Source organism: Neoarius graeffei, chromosome 2 (genome assembly GCF_027579695.1).
Source record: "Neoarius graeffei isolate fNeoGra1 chromosome 2, fNeoGra1.pri, whole genome shotgun sequence".
NCBI classification, from domain to species: Eukaryota; Metazoa; Chordata; class Actinopteri; order Siluriformes; family Ariidae; genus Neoarius; species Neoarius graeffei.
In genome coordinates, this window is record NC_083570.1 from 31370308 (window position 1) to 31396335 (window position 26028).

Genomic DNA, 26028 nt, shown 5'->3' on the forward strand with positions numbered 1-26028 from the left:
CAAGATATTTTGCAGAAAAACCTGAGGCAATCTGTCAAAAAGTTGAAACTCAAGAGAGGATGGGTCCTGCAACAGGACAATGACCCTAAGCACAGAAGCAGGTCAACATTAGAATGGTTTCAGAAGAACAAAATTCACGTTCTGGAATGGCCCAGTCAAAGCCCCGACCTCAATCCAATCGAGATGTTGTGGCATGACCTCAAGAAAGCCATCCATTCCAGGCATCCCAGGAATCTTGCTGAATTGCAACAGTTTTGCAAAGAGAAATGGTGCAAGATTTCTCCTGATCGTTGTGCCCGTCTAGTCTGCAACTACAGGAAACGTCTGGCTGAAGTTATTGCAGCCAGAGGAGGGTCAACCAGCTACTAAATCAAAGGGTGTACTTACTTATGCCTCCCTATCCTGTGAATAATTCCATCTTATGGTCAATAAAAATATGATAAAACGCAAATGTTTGGGTGGTTTTAGTTCAAGCAGACACTGTATGTTCATTCTTAAGATTGCTGGAGAGTTCAGGCGATGTTTTATGACCAATTTAGGCAGAAATGTAAAAAATTCCAAAGGGTGTCCAAACATTTTCCTCCGACTGTACATGTACGTACCCTCTAAACATTCACTTACATTTCATGACTGCACATGTATTGTGTACCTGCACATAAGGACAAAAATATTTTAAAACGCAATAATTTAGACATTTTATGATCCAGCATAGAGGAGTTAGAGTTACTCTGCTGAAGCTTGTAATAGTTATACATACAAATTGGTATGTTATGATGTTATGATGAATATAATTATTCATGAATACAATCAATATATAAAGGTTTTTTTTGTTTAGTTTTTTGCAGTGTGACCAATATTGATTTTTCATGCTTGTGATTTTCCACTTTAAAAAAAAATCACGATAAATTATTTAATTCATCTGCAACAATTATCCATCCATCCATTATCCATAACTGCTTATCCTGTGCAGGGTCACGGGTAAGCTGGAACCTATCCCAGCTGACTATGGGAAAGAGGCGGGGTATACCCTGGACAAGTCGCCAGATCATCGCAGGGCTGACACATAGAGACAAAACCATTCATGCTCACATTCACACCTACAGTCAGTTTGGAGCCATCAGTTAGCCTAACCTGCATGTCTTCGGACTGTGGAGGAAACCGGAGCACCCAGAGTAAATCCACGCAGACATGGGGAGACCATGCAAACTCCACACAGAAAGGCCTCTGTTGGCTACTGGGCTCAAACCCAGAACCTTCTTGCTGTGAGGCAACAGTGCTAACCACTACACCACCATGCCACTTTCTGCAACAATTAAAAGACAGAAAAACAAATATTTCCACCACTTCCAATTTGAGAGCAGGCGAGGGTGTAATAATGTGCTGCATTATAGTGATCTTCGCAGGGTGGCCACTGCTTGGCAGAGTAACAACCGTTCCAAATTGTCTCCATTTATACACAATTTTTCTAATTGTAGACACATGAACACCAAGGGTCTTAGAGATGGTTTTGTAACCCTTTTTAGCTTTATACAAATCAATTATTTTGTGTCTTAAGTCTTCAGACAGCTCCTTTGAGCGAGGCATGATGCACAGAACATGCCTCTCATCAAAACACACCTTTTAACTGGTTTTCCAGTGGGGTGGGTAGCTTACGACACACCTCAGTGATTGGACATCAGGTTGGCTCACACCTGAGTCAAATTGTTTAATCATCTAATTAGTCTAATTAGCTCTTGGATGAGCCTTAGCTAAGGGTGTACTTACTTATGCCTCCCTATCCTGTCAATATTTCCATCTTATGGCCAATAAAAATATGATAACATGTAATTGTTTGAGTGGTTTTAGTTCAAGCAGACACTGTTTGTTCATTCTTAAGATTGCTGGAGAGTTCAGGCGATGTTTTATGACCAATTTAGGCAGAAATGTAAAAAAATTCCAAAGGGTGTACAAACATTTTCCTCCAACTGTACTTGTCACAGATCGACGTCTCAACACAAACCATTCCTACTGGAGCACCCAGAGGAACTTATTTTTACTCTTACTTGTTTTTACTCTGGCTGCATTTGGGCGGCATGGAAACCTTCCTGACTTTCCAACTAGGAATTCCAAGTTGAGGGGTTTTTTTTGTTTTGTTTTTTCATAGTCAGAGGTTGGAAATTCCGAGTTTGAAGCTTTTCCTCAATCCCAAGTTCAGGATATGGCACCATGTCAGCATACCTGCTCACGCCATCAATAGAAAATAAAATATCACCTCTCTCTGATATAGTATTATACTATTATATATGCTATACAGTATTATAAGACTATACTTAAATCTATAAGAGTGATTGTACAGTTCACTGTTTTGAGAAATAAATACAACCCCGATTCCAAAAAAGTTGGGACAAAGTACAAATTGTAAATAAAAATGGAATGCAATGATGTGGAAGTTTCAAAATTCCATATTTTATTCAGAATAGAACATAGATGACATATCAAATGTTTAAACTGAGAAAATGTATCATTTAAAGAGAAAAATTAGGTGATTTTAAATTTCATGACAACAATACATCTCAAAAAAGTTGGGACAAGGCCATGTTTACCACTGTGAGACATCCCCTTTTCTCTTTACAACAGTCTGTAAACGTCTGGGGACTGAGGAGACAAGTTGCTCAAGTTTAGGGATAGGAATGTTAACCCATTCTTATCTAATGTAGGATTCTAGTTGCTCAACTGTCTTAGGTCTTTTTTGTCGTATCTTCCGTTTTATGATGTGCCAAATGTTTTCTATGGGTGAAAGATCTGGACTGCAGGCTGGCCAGTTCAGTACCTGGACCCTTCTTCTACGCAGCCATGATGGTGTAATTAATGCAGTATGTGGTTTGGCATTGTCATGCTGGAAAATGCAAGGTCTTCTCTGAAAGAGACATCGTCTGGATGGAAGCATATGTTGCTCTAGAACCTGGATATACCTTTCAGCATTGATGGTGTCTTTCTAGATGTGTAAGCGTCCCATGCCACACACACTAATGCAACCCTATACCATCAGAGATGCAGGCTTCTGAACTGAGCGCTGATAACAACTTGGATCGTCCTTCTCCTCTTTAGTCCGAATGACAGGGCATCCCTGATTTCCATAAAGAACTTCAAATTTTGATTCGTCTGACCACAGAACAGTTTTCCACTTTGCCACAGTCCATTTTAAATGAGCCTTGGCCCAGAGAAGATGTCTGCGCTTCTGGATCATGTTTAGATACGGCTTCTTCTTTGAACTATAGAGTTTTAGCTGGCAACAGTGGATGGCACGGTGAATTGTGTTCACAGATAATGTTCTCTGGAAATATTCCTGAGCCCATTTTGTGATTTCCAATACAGAAGCATGCCTGTATGTGATGCAGTGCCGTCTAAGGGCCCGAAGATCACGGGCACCCAGTATGGTTTTCCGGTCTTGACCCTTACGCGCAGAGATTCTTCCAGATTCTCTGAATCTTTTGATGATATTATGCACTGTAGATGATGATATGTTCAAACTCTTTGCAATTTTACACTGTCGAACTCCTTTCTGATATTGCTCCACTATTTGTTGGCGCAGAATTAGGGGGATTGGTGATCCTCTTCCCATCTTTACTTCTGAGAGTCGCTGCCACTCCAAGATGCTCTTTTTATACCCAGTCATGTTAATGACCTATTGTCAGTTGACCTAATGAGTTGCAATTTGGTCCTCCAGCTGTTCCTTTTTTGTACCTTTAACTTTTCCAGCCTCTTATTGCCCCTGTCCCAACTTTTTTGAGATGTGTTGCTGTCATGACATTTCAAATGAGCCAATATTTGGCATGAAATTTCAAAATGTCTCACTTTCGACATTTGATATGTTGTCTATGTTCTATTGTGAATACAATATCAGTGTTTGAGATTTGTAAATTATTACATTCCGTTTTTATTTACAATTTGTACTTTGTCCCAACTTTTTTGGAATCGGGGTTGTACATCATGAACTCATGATCACTAATGTTAGCAGGATAACACATTTTCACTGAGGTGTGTCTATACAGGAAACAAAAAACAACCGTAACAGTAAATTTTCACTATAATACTTGAACAAATATCAGAAAATATAAACCATGTATATGGATCATTACATACTGTAGTCATGTGTCGATTGGCTTATCTCCCATTTTGTACTGGGGAGAAGAAGATTGGCCTTTTGGTTAATTTTAAAGTGATAACTCATACTAATGCATTCCAGTGCTAAATTCTGGAGCTCCTGTGCCAAATATGCAAATGTTGGCAGGTCTGTTATGTAATATTTACATACAACTCAATTGCCAATATTAGGGTGATGCAGAACATAGAGTCAAAGCAGAAGGGTTTTAAATCACCCTGAAGGGATTTATTTCACAATAATGACCGGCTTATCGTACATTATCCCACTTATCAGGATTACTTACTAAGGAAATCAGGCAACTTACTCAAGAGACAAAATATTGATTTAAAAATTATTTTATTGCTTCCACTAATGACATGGTCCATAGCAACAGTGTGTTATTCAGAAAGAAACAGACTGTAGAATGCTGTAATTGACCAATTGGAATTAAGTATTCAAAAAAGACATGTAATATATAGAGGATATTACATGGTGGCATGAAGATATGAAGTTTATCTTTGAGTGATGAATATATTCATACGTGAGCGTAGCTGATGAGTGAAATATTTTTCAACATGAGAAGATAAACTTCATATCTTCATGCCACTGTGTAATCTTCTTTATATTACAGTATATCAACACATCCACACAAAAAAATACGCACGTTAATCAAAAGAATTTTAATTTTGAACTGGTTCACCATTTTGACAATGTGCATCAAGTCAGTGGGAAAACACTGGGTGTGACATCATCGGAGTGAAATATCATGAAATATGTCACTCAGATCCACGATGTATTTCATATGAAAAATAAAAATTTTCAACATATTCAACTCCATATCAAGCCAACGTGTGATTTTCTTTTTATTATATAGACACATTCGGAAAAAAGTACGCAAGTTTATCAAAACAATTCATCCATTTCCTCACGAGTGAGGATATTCAAATATATGTTACTCAATGTCCTGGATGCCGGCTAGTGGCCTAGTGGTTAGCGTGTCTGCCTCTCGATTGGGAGATCGTGAGTTCTATTCACGGTCGGGTCATACCAAAGACCATCATAAAAATGATACCTACTACCATCTGGCAAGGCACGCTGCAATACAGATGCAAGTGGGGAGTTAAATTCTTGTGGTTACTAGAGGACTAGCCCCCCACTGTAACCCTAGCTATGTAATAGGCGAGAGGCCGAGGGAAACGGAGATCGGCGCTGCCCGATGCGCCACATGACGCGGGAAGGACTTTGATGTCCTGGATGTAGTTCGTATGAGAAATACAAGTGCTGTATTTCCCAGTAAAACATTCATGTCTACAGTGGTGCTTGAAAGTTTGTGAACCCTTTCGAATCTTCTATATTTCTGCATAAATATGACCTAAAACATCATCAGATTTTCATACAAGTCCTACAAGTAGATAAAGAGAAACCAATCAAACAAATGAGACAAAAATACTATACTTGGTCATTTATTTATTGAGGATAATGATCCAATATTACATATCTGTAAGTGGCAAAAGTATGTGAACCTCTAGGATTAGCAGTTAATTTGAAGGTGAAATTAGAGTCAGGTGTTTTCAGTCAATGGGATGACAATCAGGTGTGAGTGGGCACCCTGTTTTATTTAAAGAACAGGGATCGATCAAAGTCTGATCTTCACAACACATGTTTGTGGAAGTGTATCATGGTAAGAACAAAGGAGATTTCTGAGGACCTCAGAAAAAGCGTTGTTGATGCTCATCAGGCTGGAAAAGTTTACAAAACCATCTCTAAAAAGTTTGGACTCCACCAATCCACAGTCAGACAGATTGTGTACAAATGGAGGAAATTCAAGACTATTATTACCCTCCCCAGGAGTGGTCGACCAACAAAGATCACTCCAAGAGCAAGGCGTGTAATAGTCAGTGAGGTCACAAAGGACCCCAGGGTAACTTCTAAGCAACTGAAGGCCTCTCTCACATTGGCTAATGTTAATGTTCATGAGTCCACCATCAGGAGAACACTGAACAACAATGGTGTGCATGGCAGGGTTGCAAGGAGAAAGCCACTGCTCTCTAAAAAGAACATTGCTGCTCATCTGCAGTTTGCTAAAGATCACATGCACAAGCCAGAAGGCTATTGGGAAAATGTTTTGTGGACAGATGAGACCAAAATATAACTTTTTGGTTTAAATGAGAAGTGTTATGTTTGGAGAAAGGAAAACACTGCATTCCAGCATAAGAACCTTATCCCATCTGTGAAACATGGTGGTGGTGGTATCATGGTTTGGGCCTGTTTTGCTGCATCTGGGCCAGGACGGCTTGCCATGATTGATGGAACAATGAATTCTGAATTATACCAGCAAATTCTAAAGGAAAATGTCAGGACATCTGTCCATGAACTGGGTCATGCAGCAAGACAACGACCCTAAGCACACAAGTCGTTCTACCAAAGAATGGTTAAAGAAGAATAAAGTTAATGTTTTGGAATGGCCAAGTCAAAGTCCTGACCTTAATCCAATCAAAATGTTGTGGAACGCGAGCAGTTCATGTGAGGAAACCCACCAACATCCCAGAGTTGAAGCTGTTCTGTAAAGAGGAATGGGCTAAAATTCCTCCAAGCCAGTGTGCAGGACTGATCAACAGTTACCGGAAACGTTTAGTTGCAGTTATTGCTGCACAAGGGGGTCACACCAGATACTGAAAGCAAAGGTTCACATACTTTTGCCACTCACAGATATTTTACTCAATAAATAAATGACTAAGTATAATATTTTTGTCTCATTTGTTTAACTGGGTTCTCTTTATCTACTTTTTGTACTTGTGTGAAAATCTGATGATGTTTTAGGTCATATTTATGCAGAAATATAGAAAATTCTAAAGGGTTCACAAACTTTCAAGCACCACTGTACAAGTTTAAGTCTACAGAAATAAGTGTGAGATTTGGGCATTAATTATTCCTGGAAGATTGTATTTTGTAATGTAGGAGACATCTGCTTAATTTTTGGTAATCTTCCCTGTGTCTGCCTCCAACAGCTTTTTGGAAGATGGGTAATCTAACAGGCACAGTAAAGAAGCACATGCCCACACTGGAGGCCTTGCAGGTGCTGTATCGCCGTATGAGGTACGAGTATGACTTCTACAACTTCATACGTGACCAGTTCCACCTGGCCAAGAAGAAAATTGGCCTCAAGTTGACACATCCAAGCTCAGCACGAAAGCCTGACTTTCTGCAGGAGCTCGCCCTACGAACCAACGACCCGCTGGACGAGGATGACAAAGATGAGGAGGATGATACTGTTCTGGAAGATGCCCACAACTGGTTGGTGCAGCCTTGAATGTTGGAGCAGAGATTAAATATCTCCCAGGATTCAAGCAGAGGGAGCATTCCCAAGAGCACTTTGTGTGCGTGCGTGCGTGCGTGTGTGTGTGTGTGTGTGTGTTTAGCAGGACCGCTAAAGTGCATGGATGGGCCTAATTTAATATATTCAAAATACAAGACAAAAGACAGTGTACAAATGAATTTATCTTTTGTCTTTTTTTATTAAGAACGCTTTTGCTTTGTTTAAAAAAAGAAAATGGACTCAGAAAAAAAGAGTTTTGGTCATTTGTTTATATCTGGTTTTAGAGTTTAAGATTTGCGGAGAGAATAAATGGAAGAACATTTACAATCATGATCATTGTGGAGGAAATGGACACCCAGAAGGGAGCAAAGAGTTCAAAAGGTTCATATAAGTTTGAGTTCATAGAAGATCCACATCACACCCACATCACAATATGAACCAAACACACCTTACACTACACATGAGGAGCCCTCTCTACATGAGGAGAGTACAAAAAAAGTGTTTCATATTTGTTAAGAAACATTTGCTCTTTCTTCTTTCCATATTTATTTCTACAACTCAAGTGTGATTTAAGGCCATGACAAAGTCTGTGTACACTATCTGGGAAAGCTACCATTCAAGAAAGCTAAAACACTTGGGTGGAGGTGGGAGGATTAGTGAAAGGGGCTAGGGCAGGGGTATGTTGGGGGAGATAGCAGAGCACTACTTATTATCAGTTTTTTGTATGGAGTGCATATACAATACTCTCAATTTTAGGGAGTACAAGTTGTACCTCAGGAAACCCTTTTTTAAAATGTGTCTTTATTACAAATCTATAATAAATGTTAAAAAAAGAAAATGGACAAATCATGTCACAATAAAAATGTTTTGAGATGTTTTGAAACAGCCCAAAACTATAACACTAAATGCAATAACCAATAGACACTTGCTATTTTTTATGATTTCCAAGGACTGTTAAGCATCAGTAAACAGAAATACATTCAAAACTTTGACCAGTACTGCAAACTCAGACCAAAACATGGCCTTCTGTACACTCAGGATGTCTGCAATGTGCAAAATGCAAACGTAATTATTTGTGAGTACAAACAACCAAATGATATCATATCATATATCATTGTATAGCATATTGTATTGGAAATCGACCAATCGTAAGCCATAATCAGAAATAACACTGCTGAAAGGAAACACGTGAGGAATAAAACAGAAGTTGGTGTGAAATGAAACAGAGGACTGTTTCCACTCCAAAAATGTTCAGACAATCCAAATAACATAATATTTTATTGATTAAAATATAGTAATACTGTTTTTTAGCATTTTTAGTTATTTAATGCTGTGTGATGTCCTTAAAACAAGTTAATTCCTGTTATTATTTACATTCCAACAGCTAAAAGCAGTCATTCCTATACCAGCCTCTCTCTCTCTGTTGATACTGATAAAACAAAAATGCAGCTCATTGCCAAGAAACAAGAAAGTGCAAAAAAGTCTGTAAAACTTTAAAGTTACAGCTTTACCACAAAGCACTGACACTGGAGACTCCTTCCAAAAAGGAAACATCTCATATGAAAATGAAATGAAATTAACTGAAATTGCAAAATAAACATCTCTCATATATATATATATATATATATATATATATATATATATATATATATATATATATATATAAAACCCTGATTCCAAAAAAAGTTGGGCCAAAGTACAAATTGTAAATAAAAACGGAATGCAATGATGTGGAAGTTTCAAAATTCCATATTTTATTCAGAATAGAACATAGATGACATATCAAATGTTTAAACTGAGAAAATGTATCATTTAAAGAGAAAAATTAGGTGATTTTAAATTTCATGACAACAACACATCTCAAAAAAGTTGGGACAAGGCCATGTTTACCACTGTGAGACATCCCCTTTTCTCTTTACAACAGTCTGTAAATGTCTGGGGACTGAGGAGACAAGTTGCTCAAGTTTAGGGATAAGAATGTTAACCCATTCTTGTCTAATGTAGGATCCTAGTTGCTCAACTGTCTTAGGTCTTTTTTGTCGTATCTTCCATTTTATGATGCACCAAATGTTTTCTATGGGTGAAAGATCTGGACTGCAGGCTGGCTAGTTCAGTACCCGGACCCTTCTTCTACGCAGCCATGATGCTGTAATTGATGCAGTATGTGGTTTGGCATTGTCATGTTGGAAAATGCAAGGTCTTCCCTGAAAGAGATGTCGTCTGGATGGGAGCATATGTTGCTCTAGAACCTAGATATACCTTTCAGCATTGATGGTGTCTTTCCAGATGTCCTCTGTTTCATTTCACACAAATGCAACCCCATACCATCAGAGATGCAGGCTTCTGAACTGAGCGCTGATAACAACTTGGGTCGTCCTTCTCCTCTTTAGTCCGAATGACACGGCATCCCTGATTTCCATAAAGAACTTCAAATTTTGATTCGTCTGACCACAGAACAGTTTTCCACTTTGCCACAGTCCATTTTAAATGAGCCTTGGCCCAGAGAAGACGTCTGCACTTCTGGATCATGTTTAGATATGGCTTCTTCTTTGAACTATAGAGTTTTATAGAATTTCTCTCCGTGCTTCCACGGAAGGCGGCCGCATTCTCTGCTCTCCCTTTCCCTCCTTTTTTTCCCTGCTTGTGCTTCTTTGTCTTGTCTCGTCTACTGTACTTTTTGAAGAGACTCTCCCTGCATTACTTTCTAAACTAAAAAAAGCATGGAATTGATAAACTGGTCTCCTAACGAAATTGACACAGTTTTCTCGACGAGAAGCCTGGGTTCGGGGAAACCCATCTGTCCTGCCGGAATGTTTGCGGCTAGTTACACGATGGACGTGTGGGAGCGGTGGCAAGTCGTGTGCCTGGCGATTCTTTCGGTGGAGGACATTGAAGATATGATGCCTATTCGGAACCATGATTACAGGACTTTTGCTGATTGGATTAGGCATTGCCCTGGGTATATCAAGGAAATCAGACAACGGTGACAGCTGTTCAAAGCCCCACAAAGCTGCCCAATATGATTGGAGTGGTGGGCAAAGCTGTCGGCACTCAGACTGTGGACATTCAGAACTTGAACCACAATATGGTTGCTATCTTGGAGAAGCTTTCGGCTTTGCAAGGAATATGTTTTTCGGAGACCAATTTGAACAGAATGGACGGAATGGACAGATATGGACGAGCGGTGTGGACGTGCAAAGACTGTGTCTGGAAAGACCAAACAATTTATATCTTATCGACATTCGGCTCCCTGAGACAGCACTGGCCTCGGTTAAGGCCGTTGCTGAGGCAACATTTCCCCCTGAAGGTTACTGCTGGGAGACGCTCTCGCATTCCTTGCATTCCTTCTCCAACTTTCCGCGGTCGCCATTTTCATCCCCAGTGTGACAAGCGGGTGCGTGACCAGCGCCTTCATGGCTGCAGGAGCGGATGGCTGCTTGCTTGCGCTGGATTACCTCTACCTCCTCCCCTCCCCCACCCCCTCCCCCTTACCCCCCACCCCTGATTGCCCCCTCCTTTCCCCCCCTCAAGTCCCGTGTTTAAAGTGTACTTGTGTTATTGTGTGCTTATGTGCAAAGGTTTTTTAAATGTTCCCACACTGTACTCCTGACAGGAGCATAGTGCGGGGGTGTTCTTTTTATCCCTTATCTCTCCTCATGTTGTGTTTCCTTTTCTTTTATCCCTGTCTTCCTGTCATGTTCCCCCTCTGTAAGGACAGGTTGATGGTCAATTTCACTGGCAACAGTGATAATAAAGGGTTCATTCATTCATTTAGCTGGCAACAGCAGATGGCACAGTGAATTGTGTTCACAGATAATGTTCTCTGGAAATATTCCTGAGCCCATTTTGTGATTTCCAATACAGAAGCATGTCTGTATGTAATGCAGTGCCGTCTAAGGGCCCGAAGATCACGGGCACCCTGTATGGTTTTCCGGTCTTGACCTTTACGCACAGAGATTCTTCCAGATTCTCTGAATCTTTTGATGATATTATGCACTGTAGATGATGATATGTTCAAACTCTTTGCAATTTTACACTGTCGAACTCCTTTCTGATATTGCTCCACTATTTGTCAGCGCAGAATTAGGGGGATTGGTGATCCTCTTCCCATCTTTACTTCTGAGAGCCGCTGCCAATCCAAGATGCTCTTTTTATACCCAGTCATATTAATGACCTATTGACAATTGACCTAATGAGTTGCAATTTGGTCCTCCAGCTGTTCCTTTTTTGTACCTTTAACTTTTCCAGCCTCTTATTGCCCCTGTCCCAACTTTTGTGAGATGTGTTGCTGTCATGAAATTTCAAATGAGCCAATATTTGGCATGAAATTTCAAAATGTTTCACTTTCGACATTTGATATGTTGTCTATGTTCTATTGTGAATACAATATCAGTTTTTGAGATTTGTAAATTATTACATTCCGTTTTTATTTACAATTTGTACTTTGTCCCAACTTTTTTGGAATCGGGGTTGTGTGTGTAAAAAAAAAAAAATCTCCTTCTCACCCCCGGCGGGGGGGGGTGGTATCCATGTCATCCTCAAGCTCGGGTCCTCTACCAGAGGCCTGGGAGTTTGAGGGTTCTGCGCAGTATCTTCGATGTTCCTAGGACTGCGCTCTTCTGGACTGAGGCTTCAGATGTTGTTCCTGGGATTTGCTGGAGCCACTCTCCCAGTTTGGGGGTTACTGCCCCAAGTGCCCCCACTACCACGGGGACCACGCAACCCTTGACCTTCCACATCCGTTCCAGCTGCTCTTTCAACCCTTGATACTTCTCAAGTTTCTCATGTTCCTTCTTCCTGATGTTGGCGTCAGCTGGGATCGCCACATCTATCACCACCACCCTCTTCTGCTCTTTGTCCACCACCACTATGTCCGGTTGGTTAGCCAGGATCTGTTTGTCAGTCTGGAAGCTGAAGTCCCACAGAATCTTGGCCCTGTTGTTCTCAGCCACCTTCTGTGGTATGGCCCATTGGGACTTGGGTATTTCTATTCCATACTGGTTGCAGATGTTCCTGTATACTATCCCAGCCACTTGGTTGTGCCTCTCCATGTACGCTGATCCAGCTAGCATCTTACACCCCGCTACTATGTGCTGGACTGTTTCAGGGGCTTCTTTGCACAGTCTGCATCTTGGGTCTGATCTACTCTGGTAGATCCTGGCCTCTATGGCTCTTGTGCTTATGGCCTGTTCTTGTGCTGCCATGATTAGTGCCTCTGTGCTGTCTGTCAGTCCTGCATTATCCAGCCACTGGTAGGATTTCTTGATATCAGCCACTTCCTCTATCTGACGGTGGTACATGCCATGCCATCTTGAGTGTGTATATATATATATATATATATATATATATATATATATATATATATATATATATATAGTCCCTGTAGAAGCTGTTTAGTTGTTACTATAGAAACAATAACATTATGATAACTATAGGTTATACTATAATGTACTAGAATGAGCACATTAATATGATTTACAACATTAATCAACACCTTCTGACCAATCAGAATAGACCATTCAACAGAACAGTATTGAAATAGCATTTATTCCACAGAGGCCTAATTAGAAGAAGGTAATGTGTGATACTATTTTTTACTATTTGTATTATATTACAGTTCGGCTACTGTCAAGTAATGTGTGATTTATGCAAATACTTTAAATGCAAGCAGTAATTACATTCATGAGTAATAAGAACTTATTATAAATGTGGTAATATTATCAAAGCTACAGTGCCAGGTTTTTGTTTGAAACTTAATTTTCTAAGATTCTAATAACCACTTCATGTCCATTAATGACAATTCAGCTTGTTCATGAGGCAATAAAGTCTCTCTACCAATCACAGACCAGAGAAGGCGGGGTCTTTGAGCGCACATACAGAAATGTGGGTGTGTCATGAGTCTGTATATAGCTATGTACAGTATATAGCTAACCTGACATTATCCAGTTAAGCCAGGATTTCTGAGAAGATAATTTTTAACTCATTACTTATCACCCTCATATGCATATAATCGTCATTTTCAATGCCAGGTAGATGGCTAACATAAGCTAACTTGACAGGGCGTTTCAGAAAAACAGCTATTTGGAAATAATTGTTCAGTCCATATATGAGGTTAAAGAAGTTCCCGTGTGTATAACTCAAACTCTGCATGACTTTAACGTGTTAACCTCATTTGATGTAATGCGTGCAGCTTGACCTTGTCGGCTTCCCTTCATGACTTGTGTGTATCACACAAGTGGCATATAGGGAGGAGTGTTGAGCAGGAATTTCAAACTTAAATAAATAATTTTGTATTTCCTTTGGAACTTTTATTATTATAGTGTACATAGTTATGTATGATAAGACATGTCCTAGCTTGAACATAGCAGATTCATTGCTGTGCCTGTTCCTGTTCATAAACAGTTTTATCCTTTATGATTTGCTGTTTTAGGAAAGGAAACTGCATCCTGACAATATTCCTTGTGAGCAAAATTCTGTTCCTTAAGTTCCAACAGTGATGTTGACTTGATCCCTCTGGCCTGTAAGGGCTTCACTCAAATATTTAATATTGTCCCTTTAATATAGAATTCAGTTGCAGGGGAAGTCGGCAATGCAGCATTGGGACACAGCCTTAGTGTTTTCTTAAAGCAACCCCAAATTTACAAAAGGTTATTACTTGTTCCAGAATATATATCCTAACATTTTGAAAAGATTATGTCCAACACTTATAGTATGATGTTCAATGATCCTAATCCTGCCAGTCAGGTAATATTGTATGTAATATTAAAGTGTATTCTGGATTAATTTATTCCACATTATTAATGGTCTAAATGCATTCCATATACAAGTCTCAGGTAAAATGAATGGAATTCCATTTGGCATTTAATAGCTAGAATGAACTGAGGATCTGTAATCAATATCTGATACATTAAAAGACTGTGCAGCTAAATTCACCACTCTTTGAAATGTCAAAATGCTAATGTAAATGTGTAAAGTCTATTTTCTGGCACAGCTTCCAAAATAAAATGTCTTTTTTAATGACTCATTGATTTAATGATGACTTTCTTTTCCATGTCATTGAACCCAAGTATTAATTTAGGACAAGGAAGTATGTATTGCCATTGTTCATAATAAGCTAAGAGTTGCTCTGTATTACAGTATGTTTTTTTTTTTTTTTTAAAGATGCCTTGCAATCATTTCCACTTGTGGGAAACAAAATTATTTGGCTAGGGGCTAAATCTCTGTTGGCTGGAGGAATCAAGTCACCGTTACTGCAGACTTCAGATGCAAACTCTGGAAGGAATGTATTTTATTCCTGGAGGGACTGTACAAAGTCCATTTCCAGAAAAGTTGGCATATTTTCCAAAATGCAATAAAAACAAAAATCTGAGAGTTGTTAATTCACATGAACCTTTATTATCTGACAAAAGTACAAATAAAAGATTTTTAATTTACTGACCAACTTAACTGTATTTTGTAAATATAAAAAATGCTACAATTTGATGCATGTAACACACAAAAAAAGTTGGGACAGAGGCATTATTGCCATTGTGTTACATCACCTTTCCTTAACACTTTTTAATCGTATGGGATCTGAGGATACTACTTGTTGCAGTTTTCCATTTGGATTTTTTTTGTCCATTCTTGCTTGATACAAGACTTCAACTGCTCAACAGTCTGTGGTCGCCATTGTCTGATTCGCCTCTTCATGATGCGCCATACATTCTCAGTAGGAGACAGAGCTGGACTGGCAGCAGGCCAGTCAAGCACATGCACTCTGTGTCTACAAAGCCATGCTGTTGTAAGCCTATGCAGAATGAGGCCTGGTATTGTCCTGCTGAAATAAGCATGGACTTCAAGTTAGTCAAGTTTATTTGTATACTGCTTTTCACAACAGATATTGTCGCAAAGTAGTTTTACAGAAAATTAAAGACTAAACAGGGGCTAATTTTATCCCTAATAAATTTATTTATCTATCCAAGGAAGAGATGTTGCCTTGATATGTTTCTCTAAAATCCCAATATACGCCTCTTCATCAATGGCACCTTCACAAACATGGATCTCATCCTTGCCTTGGGCACTGATGCACCCCGTACCATCACAGATGCTGGCTTTTGCACTTTTCTCTGATAATTAGCTGGATGGTCATGTTCACCTTTGGCACTGAGAATGTCCAGTTTTCCCAAAAACACACTGAAACGTGGACTCATCTTTCCACAGCATTTGTTTCCACTGTCTTTTGGTCCATCTGAGATGAGTTCAGGCCCAGAGAAATTGGCAGCACTTCTGCATAGAATTGGTGAATGGCTTCCTACTTGCATAATACAGTTTCAGGTTGAATTTCTGGATGCAGCAGCAGACTATGTTAAGTGGTTTTCTGAAGTTCTCAGTGTTGCTATATTTATCACAATAGTATTACAGTTTCTCAGGCAGTGCTGCCTGAGGGCTCTAAGGTCACACACATTCAGCAGTGGTTTCCAACCTTGCCCTTTATGCACTGTCTCCGAATTCCCTGACTCTTTTCACAGTATTATGCATTTTGAAAGACTTAAATTCTCTTCAGTCTTGCACTGAGAAATGCTCTTTTTGAATCGACTAACAATTCTTATGAATTTTGGCACAAAGGAGTGAACCATGACCCATCCTTGCTTGCATAAACTGAGCCTTTGGTTCATGCTCCTTTTATCATGATACCCTCACCTGTTACCAGTTAACCTGCTTATTGTAGAATCTTCCAAAATCATGTTACTTGACTATCCTAGAAACTTTCTGGTCATATTTTGCCTCTGTCCCAACTTTTTTTGAGTGTGTTGCAGCCAGCAAATTCTAACTTAGTTTATATTTACAAAATATTGGTCAGTAAAACTATTGAAAATCCTTTCTTTGTGGTTTTATCAGTTAAATAACGGTTCATGTGAATTAATAAATCAGAGACTTTTGTTTTTATTGCATTTTAGAAAATATCCCAACTTTTCTGGAAATGGGGTTTGTATTTATAATTGTGTTGTATGGAATTATAAAAAAGGAATTATCTTCTAAAGTATTTTCATTTTGAATAGAGCAAAAATGGCAGAGGAAGTCAAGCTGGTTATAAGTCTAGGCAGGTGCTAGGAAATAGATTTTATAATAGTAAGCAGTCACTTGTGGGATGTCAGTAATACTCACTTCTGAGGCATGAGGGGAAGTCAGACACTGAATGGCAGATTTTTCCACAGGAATACACTTGCTTTTGACCATGTATCCAGTTGAAGTAATGACCTTGGAGATTTACATGAATTATTTTTTATTTTATTAATTTGGCAGAGACATTTACCCAAAAGGGCCAAATTTTGGCAGCTTGGCAATACTAGGATTCAAACTCACAACCTTCTGATCAATAATCCAGTGTCTCGATTGTCGAGCTTCCAGTGTTTATAAATTAACACCCGTTTGTATCCATATATCATCATGCCAACTTTGTCACTGTTCTGTCATTTGTGTCTGATGACGCACATGACTGTTTTGCATCTGTGCGGATAGGTAGGTTTAAAAAAAAAAAGGCAAATTCCTTACTGACGTCCATAAAACCAAAGATTTCATTTGGTATGTAGCTACACTATATGGCAAAAAGTTTGTGGACACCTGATCATCAGATTGATATGTGCTTGCTGAATGTGTGCATTTAACATGTTGTCTCCCCTTTGCTATTAATAACCTCCACTCTTCTGGGTGAGCTTTCCACTAGATTTTAGAGTGTGGCTGTGGGAATTTCTGTTCATTCAGCCATAACAACATGAGTGAGGTCAGGCACTGATGATGTGTGAGAAGACCTGGGGTTCCAATTCATCCTAAAGGTGTTCAGTGGGGTTGAGATCAGAGCTCTGTGTAGGACACTTGAGTTCTTCCACTCCAAGCTTAACACACCATGTCTTCATAGAACTCGTTTTGTGCACAGGAGCACTGTGATCTTGGAACATGTATGGGCCTCTTGGTTCCAATGAAGAGAAATTGTAATTTTGTGCTGAAAACTTTGTGGCAACAAAGAACCACCTATGGGTGTGATGGTCAGGTGTCCACATACTTTTGGCCATATAGGGTATATTTAAGCTAGTTTACTTAATTTCCTAGGATTAGATAGCATCCCTAGATAATATACTTTTTTTTTTTAGAATCAAAAACGTACAGTTATGTGAAAACATTGATGAACCCAACCAAAATAAAGTAAAGGCTTCCTTTTTTTTTAACTTGGGACCTATTTTCCTATCTCTTTTGGTCCATTTATTAACTCAGGGCAAAAATAATTGAGATCGGTCCAGCATTGAATTGGAACACTATAACCAACAACCCCAAAAGGGCTATACAGTGTAATCCTACAGGGGCAAGTATCTGCATCAAAGTAAACTGCTTGTTTTGGCCACTGACAGACTCAATGTAAGTGTCTGACAACATGGAAAGGATCCATACGGAGAATCACTTGTGTCTGTTTACCTCAAAAACTGTAAAGAAACTGTTGAAAATGGCTGTTTTTACACTCATTGTTTTACCTTTCTCTTTTTCGGTCTCAGATGTAAAGTCCCATTCAGTGCCTGTAGTTAATTATCACATTGGGGCTGTTTTCTGATGTTTACAAAAGGAGAAATCATACAGAATTTGTAAAAAAAAAAAAAGTCTATTTTCAAAGTAATGCCTGAATATTCAGCTGATTATGACAATATGAATGAGTGTCTGACAACATGGAAAGGGTCCCTTTTGTAAACATCAGAAAACAGTTCCCATGTGATAATCAACCACAGACACTGTGAACAGGACTCTGCGTCAGAGACAGGAAGAAAAGAAGCAATGACTGCTGGTTATAGCATTCTAACTCAATACTGGACTGAATTCAACCATTTTTCTCCCAAGAAAATATTTGGACACAAGTTAAAAAAAAAATCTCAGAGCTTTCCTTTAAGATGCAAGGATGGAACTTAATTTATCTTAATGATAATTTATATGCATGGACAACCCCAAATCATTAAAAAAAAAAAACTGGGATGATATGGAAAATGCAAATAAGAAAGAAAACAGTGATTTCTAAATTTACTTCACCTTGAATTTCATTGCAGACAGTATGAACTCAGAATATTTCATATATTGTCTGGTCAACTTCATTTAATTTGTTTATTAACAATCCATCCATTCCTGCATTTCAGGCCTGCAAAACATTCCAAAAAAAGTTGTGATGGGGCAATTTAAGCCTAGTAATGAGGTAAAACAATTAACTAATGTTATTTGAAACAGGTACTGTAATGTCAACAGGTGATGGAATCATGATTTGGTACAAAATCAGTATCCAGGAAAGGCAGAGCAAAGGATGAGGATCTCCAGTTTGTCAACAAATGCATGAGAAAATTATTGAAATGTTTTAAACCATGTTCCTCAAAGAAAGATATGAAATTATTTGGATATTTCACCTTCTATGGTGTATAATATCATGAAACAATTGAAGGAATCTGGAGGAATTTTGGTGCATAAAGGGCAAGGGTGCAAGCCTAAGCTGAACACCAGTGATCTCTGATCCCTCAGACAGCACTGCATCAAGAACCAAAATTCATCTATTGCTGATACCACATGGGCTTGGGATAACTTTCACAAACCTTTGTCAAGCACTACAATGAAGAGTTACATCCACAGTGGAAATGTGTATTGTAGTCAGATGAATCAGTATTCAAGGTCTTTTTTGAAACAAATAGATGCTGTGCTCTAGACCAGTAATGAAAAGGAGCTTCCAGACTGTTAAAACAACAAATCCAAAAACTAGGGTCTGCCATGATATGGGGTTGGGTCAGTGCCCTTGGCCAAGGCAACTTACACTTCTGCGACGGCAGCATTAATACAGAAGGTACATTGAGACTTTGGAGCAACATATGTTGCCATCAAGACAAGAACTTTTCCAGGGATATTTCAACAAGGTGATACAAAACCACATTCTGCACACATTACAAAGGCATGGCTGTGGAAGAAGAGAGTGTCTGTCCCCAACAGAGAATGTGTGACCAATTTTGAAATGAAAAATATAACAATGACGACCCTGTACTGTTGCACAACTTTACACCTGTTTGCAGAAAAAAATGGGGGAAAATAACACCTGAAACACTTTATCACTTGGCCTCTCCAGTCCCTAACTATCTTTTAAGTGTTGTGAGAAGGAATGGTAATATTACAAAGCGGTAAATGCTTTACGGTCACAATAATTTTTTAATGTGGTGCAATAATCAAAATTGAAGTAAGTGTTTATTTTAGAAAAAAACAATAAAATTCATTAGGTAAAACATCAAATAATGTGCTGCTGTGTTTTGTTTTGAATGCAATACAGGTCAAAGATTATTTACAAATCGTTTTCAATTTTAATTTCAATTTCAACATACTGTTTTTCTGATTTGCGGTTGTAGATAACTAGTAAACTAGCTTGGTATTCATTATTATACTACACTAGCTACCCTTTTAAAATGATAGATTTCTGTTAGGCTGAAATGTTGAGGTTAACAAGAGTTTGTTGATGAGATTTGCTTTAATTTTGGGCATTAATCAACTGAACATCTGAGGGCGCCATTGTACAATGAAATATTTTCTTCTTCACTCTGGTCACTTGAGGTAAGTTGTTTTGCAGGCGGTAGAAAAGAGCTTAATTCAAATTACTTTTATAGTAAAACTCATAACTTTTATAGCATGTAAATGGAATAATAGAAGACATAAAACTCAGTTACAACCATTGTTTCCCTCATGCCTTGAATTAACTTGAAGGATTCAAGGATCTCTCTGTCAAGCAACTGTGTTCTATTTTAGGCTGGAGACTTAGTGTAACAGAGACAACTCTTGAGCTCACATAATACTGTCATACACACATACACATGCTGTCTTAAGACATGGTCTTACAATTATGGTCTGTGGTTTGTTTTAGCAAGTTTAAATCAAGTGTCACTGTTGGTAAGTGTTCCGGTTCAAGTTGTTGTCTGTCCCACTCTGGATCAGCTGTCACTCATTATGTGGGACTTGACGTGGAACAGGATTTTTTTAGATGGATGTTTCAGCCTTCATGTGGTCTTCTCTTCCCATTAGTATTTATAGAACATGAGCTTTAAAGAAGCAATATGCTATTGTTCTTTGCTTTCTACAAGGTAAATTATAAACTTTTTTTAAATTATTTATTACAATATATAGTTGTAAACAGAGGTGGACAAAGTACCCAACTTCATTCCTTCAGTCAAAGTACACATACCACTGGCCAAATGTTACTCCCATACAAGTGAAAATTGTACAGTCAAATTTTCACTTAAGTTAAAGTACTGAAATACTTGCTTTAAAAATACTTAAGTATTAAAAGTACATTTTCTGTCAATGCATAGTTGTATTATTGCCACAACGCTTACAATACTTAATGCCGTTACCAAAGACAGAAATGTGAATTCACAAAATGAACACATGCTGTGCCATCATGGTGGTTTAACGTTAAGCTAGCTAGTCAGTGAAACTCCACCTGACATGCGAGCAAACTCTTTTCAAACTTGAAATTATATTGGGTAGCTAATGCTAGAAAAGAAAGATTTCTACATTTTGTTTATTTGGCAAGATTATGCTAAAATATATTTCTGAAAGGACTTCGGATAAGTTAACATTATTTATCTTAGCGTAACTCCATTTATACATGCTAACTAACAGTGTCCAAGTTAACTAGCTATGTGTTAACGTTAGCTGTGGATAAGGCTATGGCAACTTGGTGGGCAAATCCATAGAAAGTCATTTGACTAACCAGACTGCATAGCTATTGCAACATTATTGCAAGCTCTAAAAGCACAAACAACTTAATTGCAAGCTTTCTCTTGGAATAAAATGTTTATATACCTCAGTATGCTTCCGCAGGTTGGATGGTGAGTTTTTGTAGGCCGTGATGTGGTTCATTTTCGGCAAACAAAGCAAACATTTAAACAAAGCAAACGAATCTTTATTCCTTTCAGAAAACTGAAGCATGGGTTGAGGTATGGCCATGGGTGTGTGCGTTCCCCAAAAGAACCGCCTGCTTCCATTCTGCCATCAACTGATCATGTTTAAATAATGCTGCTGAGAAAACACTGAACTTGATTTGATACAGTCTACGGACATGACGTGACCCTAGTGATTACTGATAGGCTGTCTCAATGTCACCTACAAAAAAAAACCAATCACGTTTTAGAAAAGAAAAGAAAAAACCATCCACTTTCAAAGTTGCTTCATAGTAAAGAGTAGTGAGGACCTTGACAGAAATGTAGTGGAGTAAAAAGTATGATATTTGCCTTTCAAATGTAGTGAAGTTAGTCATAAGTTTAAAAAATAAATACTCCAAGTAAAGTACAGATACTCAAAAAGTGTACTTAAGTATAGTACTCAAGCAAATGTGCACCTGTCCACCTCTGGCTGTAAAACAAACAGCTTTCCTTAAAGTGCTACTTTTATGAGATTTTACCAAAACAAACTCTTTCAAACTTTGCAGTTATAATGTTTAGTCCTTCAATAAAACCTGTGTGTAATTTTTTTTTCTCAAAATTTGTATCCCAAATGCCTTTTCTAAGGTGAGTTTTCACGACCACCATTTCAGCCATTCCATTTTGTAGAAGTTATATGCAATACTACTGTGTGGAAGTTGCAATTTTAAATCTTCATGGGCCTGAAAATCATGATTTTTTTAAAAAAACCTTTTGTCATGTAAAAGATGCCTCAGATTTGTTGTGTTGTGCAAGACTGTACCAATACAGGTGCTCTAGTGGCAGGGATTTCAATCCATAACCCGCCACTGTCAGGTATTGTACTGATAAGGCGAATGAACGGATGTAATCGCAGAAAGAGTGTTTACTTAAAAACATGTAGGCAGAAACATCCAAATCATAAAGCAAACTCAGAGCAGACAAACGAGCAATGGTCAGGCAAGGCATGAACAGAGTATTGGAGGCACAGACAAAAGGGATAATCAAATAAACAAAGCAAAGTCTGAACCAGAACAGCAGTATGGAATACAAACAGCTTGGTAACAATGAACACTTAGGAATAACTTCACATATACTTCACAAATAATTTTGTGTGTACTTTGCAAAATTCTGTGTTGTCCAAGTCCTTATATCCACATGCTATGATTGACTTGATCCTCAACACGTGTCTGTAATTAGTCCTTGTCAGCCCAAGAGTGGCATGCACGTGCGTAGCAACTCGAAGCGACCTAGCGTCGATGTGACAGCCACTAAACGAGACGGATCGCATGAAGTTTGTTAGACTTCATCGAAAATATTTTTATCCTGATAGGCGCTTTGGGGTTGGTGCAATACATTTTAACAATGCCTGATTTACAAGAGCACACCATGTCAAAGGATCTCGAAGAATACTTGTTTCTGGAGCTGTACCAACGATCTGGAAAACTTAAAGTCTTTGTTGTGAATGTCAGAGAACACGGTAAGATGTCAAAATCACATGATTTATTGTAGTCGATTTTGTCCAAACTACCTGAAATCATAATTTTCATCCTTGAATTTAAAACATTTGTTTTTATCTTAAAGATGGTCAAGGAAGTGTTCACTATAACAACCGAAAACCACCAAGATCCTCTTCTGAAGCAGTGGTATTCTTGTACATTTCGCTATCCTCCTCTGTTGCACGAGGTTCTCAACTTTCGTTGAACGGGATTACAGCATTAAGACCACCGTTTTCAAACTCTGTGCCATCTCAAGGAGATTCGCATTCAAAATTATCTGAGCAAGCCGAAGAAAAACTTAAAGAAATCTCACTGTCACTGGAAGAGATCGCAAAACAACAGAAGGTTGAGTGTATGATGGCATGTCTCAGTCTTATGGTTGCTGCCGTTGGCTCTTTTGAGCAGGCACATATATGCAATAATAAACATGGTGAACTGTGAAATGCCGAATATTAAAATCCAGATTTCTCGCAACCTATTTTGGCTGTCTTAAAAATTTAATCGAAATCTACTTTCCAAGATATTATATTTTTCTATGAGTCAGGAGAATTTGCTTATGTTTATCATTTAAATTTCATAAAATCTCATCAAAGTAGCATTGTAAAGACAATTTAAGAATCTTAGAAAATAGCAGCATTGTGTATTTCAGGATCCAGGTACATCCAGCCTCACTCTGTGGAATCAATTCTAAATTCACTGACTCCACAAGTGGGACCTTGTGGATTTTATTCTGAGCTAAAGAGACGAACTGTGCCGATGTTGTTTTCTGGGTCTGAGAAGCTTTTAGAAAGTGTTGGCAGGACAGACATTTCCTCCTCCTCTCTCTCACACAGAGAATGAAAGGCAGTGAATGCTTGGCTTGTTTTGCACCACCTAAGATGGAAAATGCCTCTTTTCTCCATATTTCCATTAAAATCATTGCATTGGACTGATTTCTAAATGATGAATTCTGAGTTTGTCCCTGTTTATGTTCCCGATAATACAGCTATCCAAAAGAGGAGACATTTGAGAGAGACAACACCAAGCTTTGTGTGTGTACACAATTTAAAAGCAAACAAAACACTATTCCAACAAATTAAACAGAGCTTCAGGGCCTTATTGACTTGCACATCTAGTGATGATCTGCTCAGAAAAAAATATATATCTGACTCTAATATTTATTCATCTTCAGTAACCACTATATCCTGGATCTGGAGACAGTTCTGGCAACACTGGGTGCAAACCGGGAGAATTCACCCTGGATGATATGTCAGTCCATCTCAGAGCACTATGCACACACATTCATTCACATCTAGGAGCAATTTAGCATAACCAATCTGCCTATCTGCATGTCCTGGACGGTAGGATGAAACCAAAGAACCCAGAGGAAACCCATGCGACCACAAGGAGAACATGTGAAATTCCAGACAGACTCTGGCTCAAGGGCAGCATGGTGGTGTAGTGGTTAGCACTGTTGCCTCACAGCAAGAAGGTTCTGGGTTTGAGCCCAGCAGCCGATGGGGACCTTTCTGTGTGGAGTTTGCATGTCCTCCCTGTGTTTGCATGGGTTTCCTCTGGATATATATATATATATATATTTTTTTTTTCTGTCTAGAATTGAGATCTCTCTCACATACTCACAAAGAAATGGGAAGAGAGAGAGAGAGAACCCAGGGCTTGGGCAGAGGATTTCTCATGGGTATGATGTAATATGTTCCTGTTTCAAGAAGCGCTCCAGTCTTCACCATCTTCAAGTGCTGCTTGGACATGTCTTCAGTGATGAACCTGGAGTCATAGGATGTTTCAGGTCTTTAGTCAACAGAACCCTCACCCAGGTGACCCAGGCAGGGGGTGATCAGTCCCTGATTTGTGTCCAAGTGGTGCCCTCTCCTTCACACACCCCTCTCCACTGAGCAGTTTATAAGTTCACAAACAGATCAATGTCTACTCTATATGTCTATATTCCAAATTAGCTGAAATACCACCTGTAGAATTTGCCAAGGCCCTGGAGAGACAGCACATCCATTTTATGATTGCAGTGGCCTCGTGAATAGGCAGCTCTTGGAGACTGGAAGCTGCACGCTTCCAGATATTCTTTGCCCACCTCAACTTTGCTTTTGTGCATCTGTGGTGGTTGATGAAAAACACCACCACTATGTTGCTGGTCTGCAAATAGCATGTGTAGGATTTTGATATGCTGACATTAAGTCTTGTTTTTCTACTTGCTTTCTAAGCTTGTTGAATCTCATATGAAGAGCCAATAACAGTTTATGTTTGATTTGTAAATGGTGCAATTAAGCTGTCAGTAAGTGTTTATGTTTTGGCAAACTTTATACCCAACAGCCCTTTGTAGCTATTTTGTCAAACGGAAATCGGCAGACCTACCAACCAACTCTGCATTTTTTACATCAGTGTACACTGCTACAAGTGATCATGATAGGTAAAAGATGCACAGAAGAACATACATGAGCCAGTTAACGTGAATCCAGAATGTTTGACAGTTGTGCAGATGTTTTGAACTCTTCAATATTTCTTGAGAACCTGGAAGTCCTACCCTTTTTTCCCCATCTCACAGTAGTCTCAACTCCTGTCCGAGGTATTGTTTTCTATCGGGTTTCTTTGTTAAAGATATTATGGGAAAACGGCTGGATCAATCTTCATTAAACTTTCAGGATAGATGGGCATTGGTCTCAAATAGAACCTCCAACATTTTGAGGGTCATCCGGTCAAGGTCACCAATAAGGTCAAAGTCATTTTTGTTGTGGCTACTGCCTCATACAGAGGCGCTAGCTCTGTATCGTCATCAGATACAGATGTCATTGTGCTGTAAGAATGTAAGAGTGTAACAATCGCGCACTGCGCATGCACATACACGTGTTCCGATTAAAATGGCCGATCAGTGTATACAATTCGGTTCACCATTCGAAAGAAATGGACTAGACTAAAGAAATCGTTTTCAGACATGTTTATGCTTATTACAGAGGGAGTGTGTGTTCCACTGAGCTCTAGCGCCAGGCCATTTCCGGGAAATAAGTGTTTCGGTCATGACGACAGTGTGTGTATGTCAGCCTCAGTTCGGAGGTTTCAGTTTTGAAAACTAAGAGGTTAGAATAATATAAAGTACATACACTTGGAATATTTTACTTCTGTCTCTCATCTCATTATCTCTACCCGCTT

General features: G+C 38.8%; 2 protein-coding genes across 7 annotated transcripts in view; one reads left to right on the top strand and one right to left on the bottom strand.

Moving 5' to 3' along the window:
- usta (uronyl 2-sulfotransferase a) overlaps window positions 1-9032 on the top strand; it is a 348511-nt gene extending 339479 nt beyond the window's left edge. For all 6 annotated transcript variants that reach the window (XM_060914081.1, XM_060914084.1, XM_060914086.1 and 3 more), the window contains one exon: window positions 7132-9032. In XM_060914081.1, coding sequence (XP_060770064.1) covers window positions 7132-7433 — 302 coding nt within the window. In that variant the 3' untranslated portion in view covers window positions 7434-9032. The remainder of the gene's footprint in view (window positions 1-7131) is intronic.
- The window catches only part of slc22a16 (solute carrier family 22 member 16), a 115349-nt gene that overhangs the window by 1753 nt on the left and 87568 nt on the right, over window positions 1-26028 (bottom strand). The gene's annotated exons all lie outside the window — the stretch shown is intronic.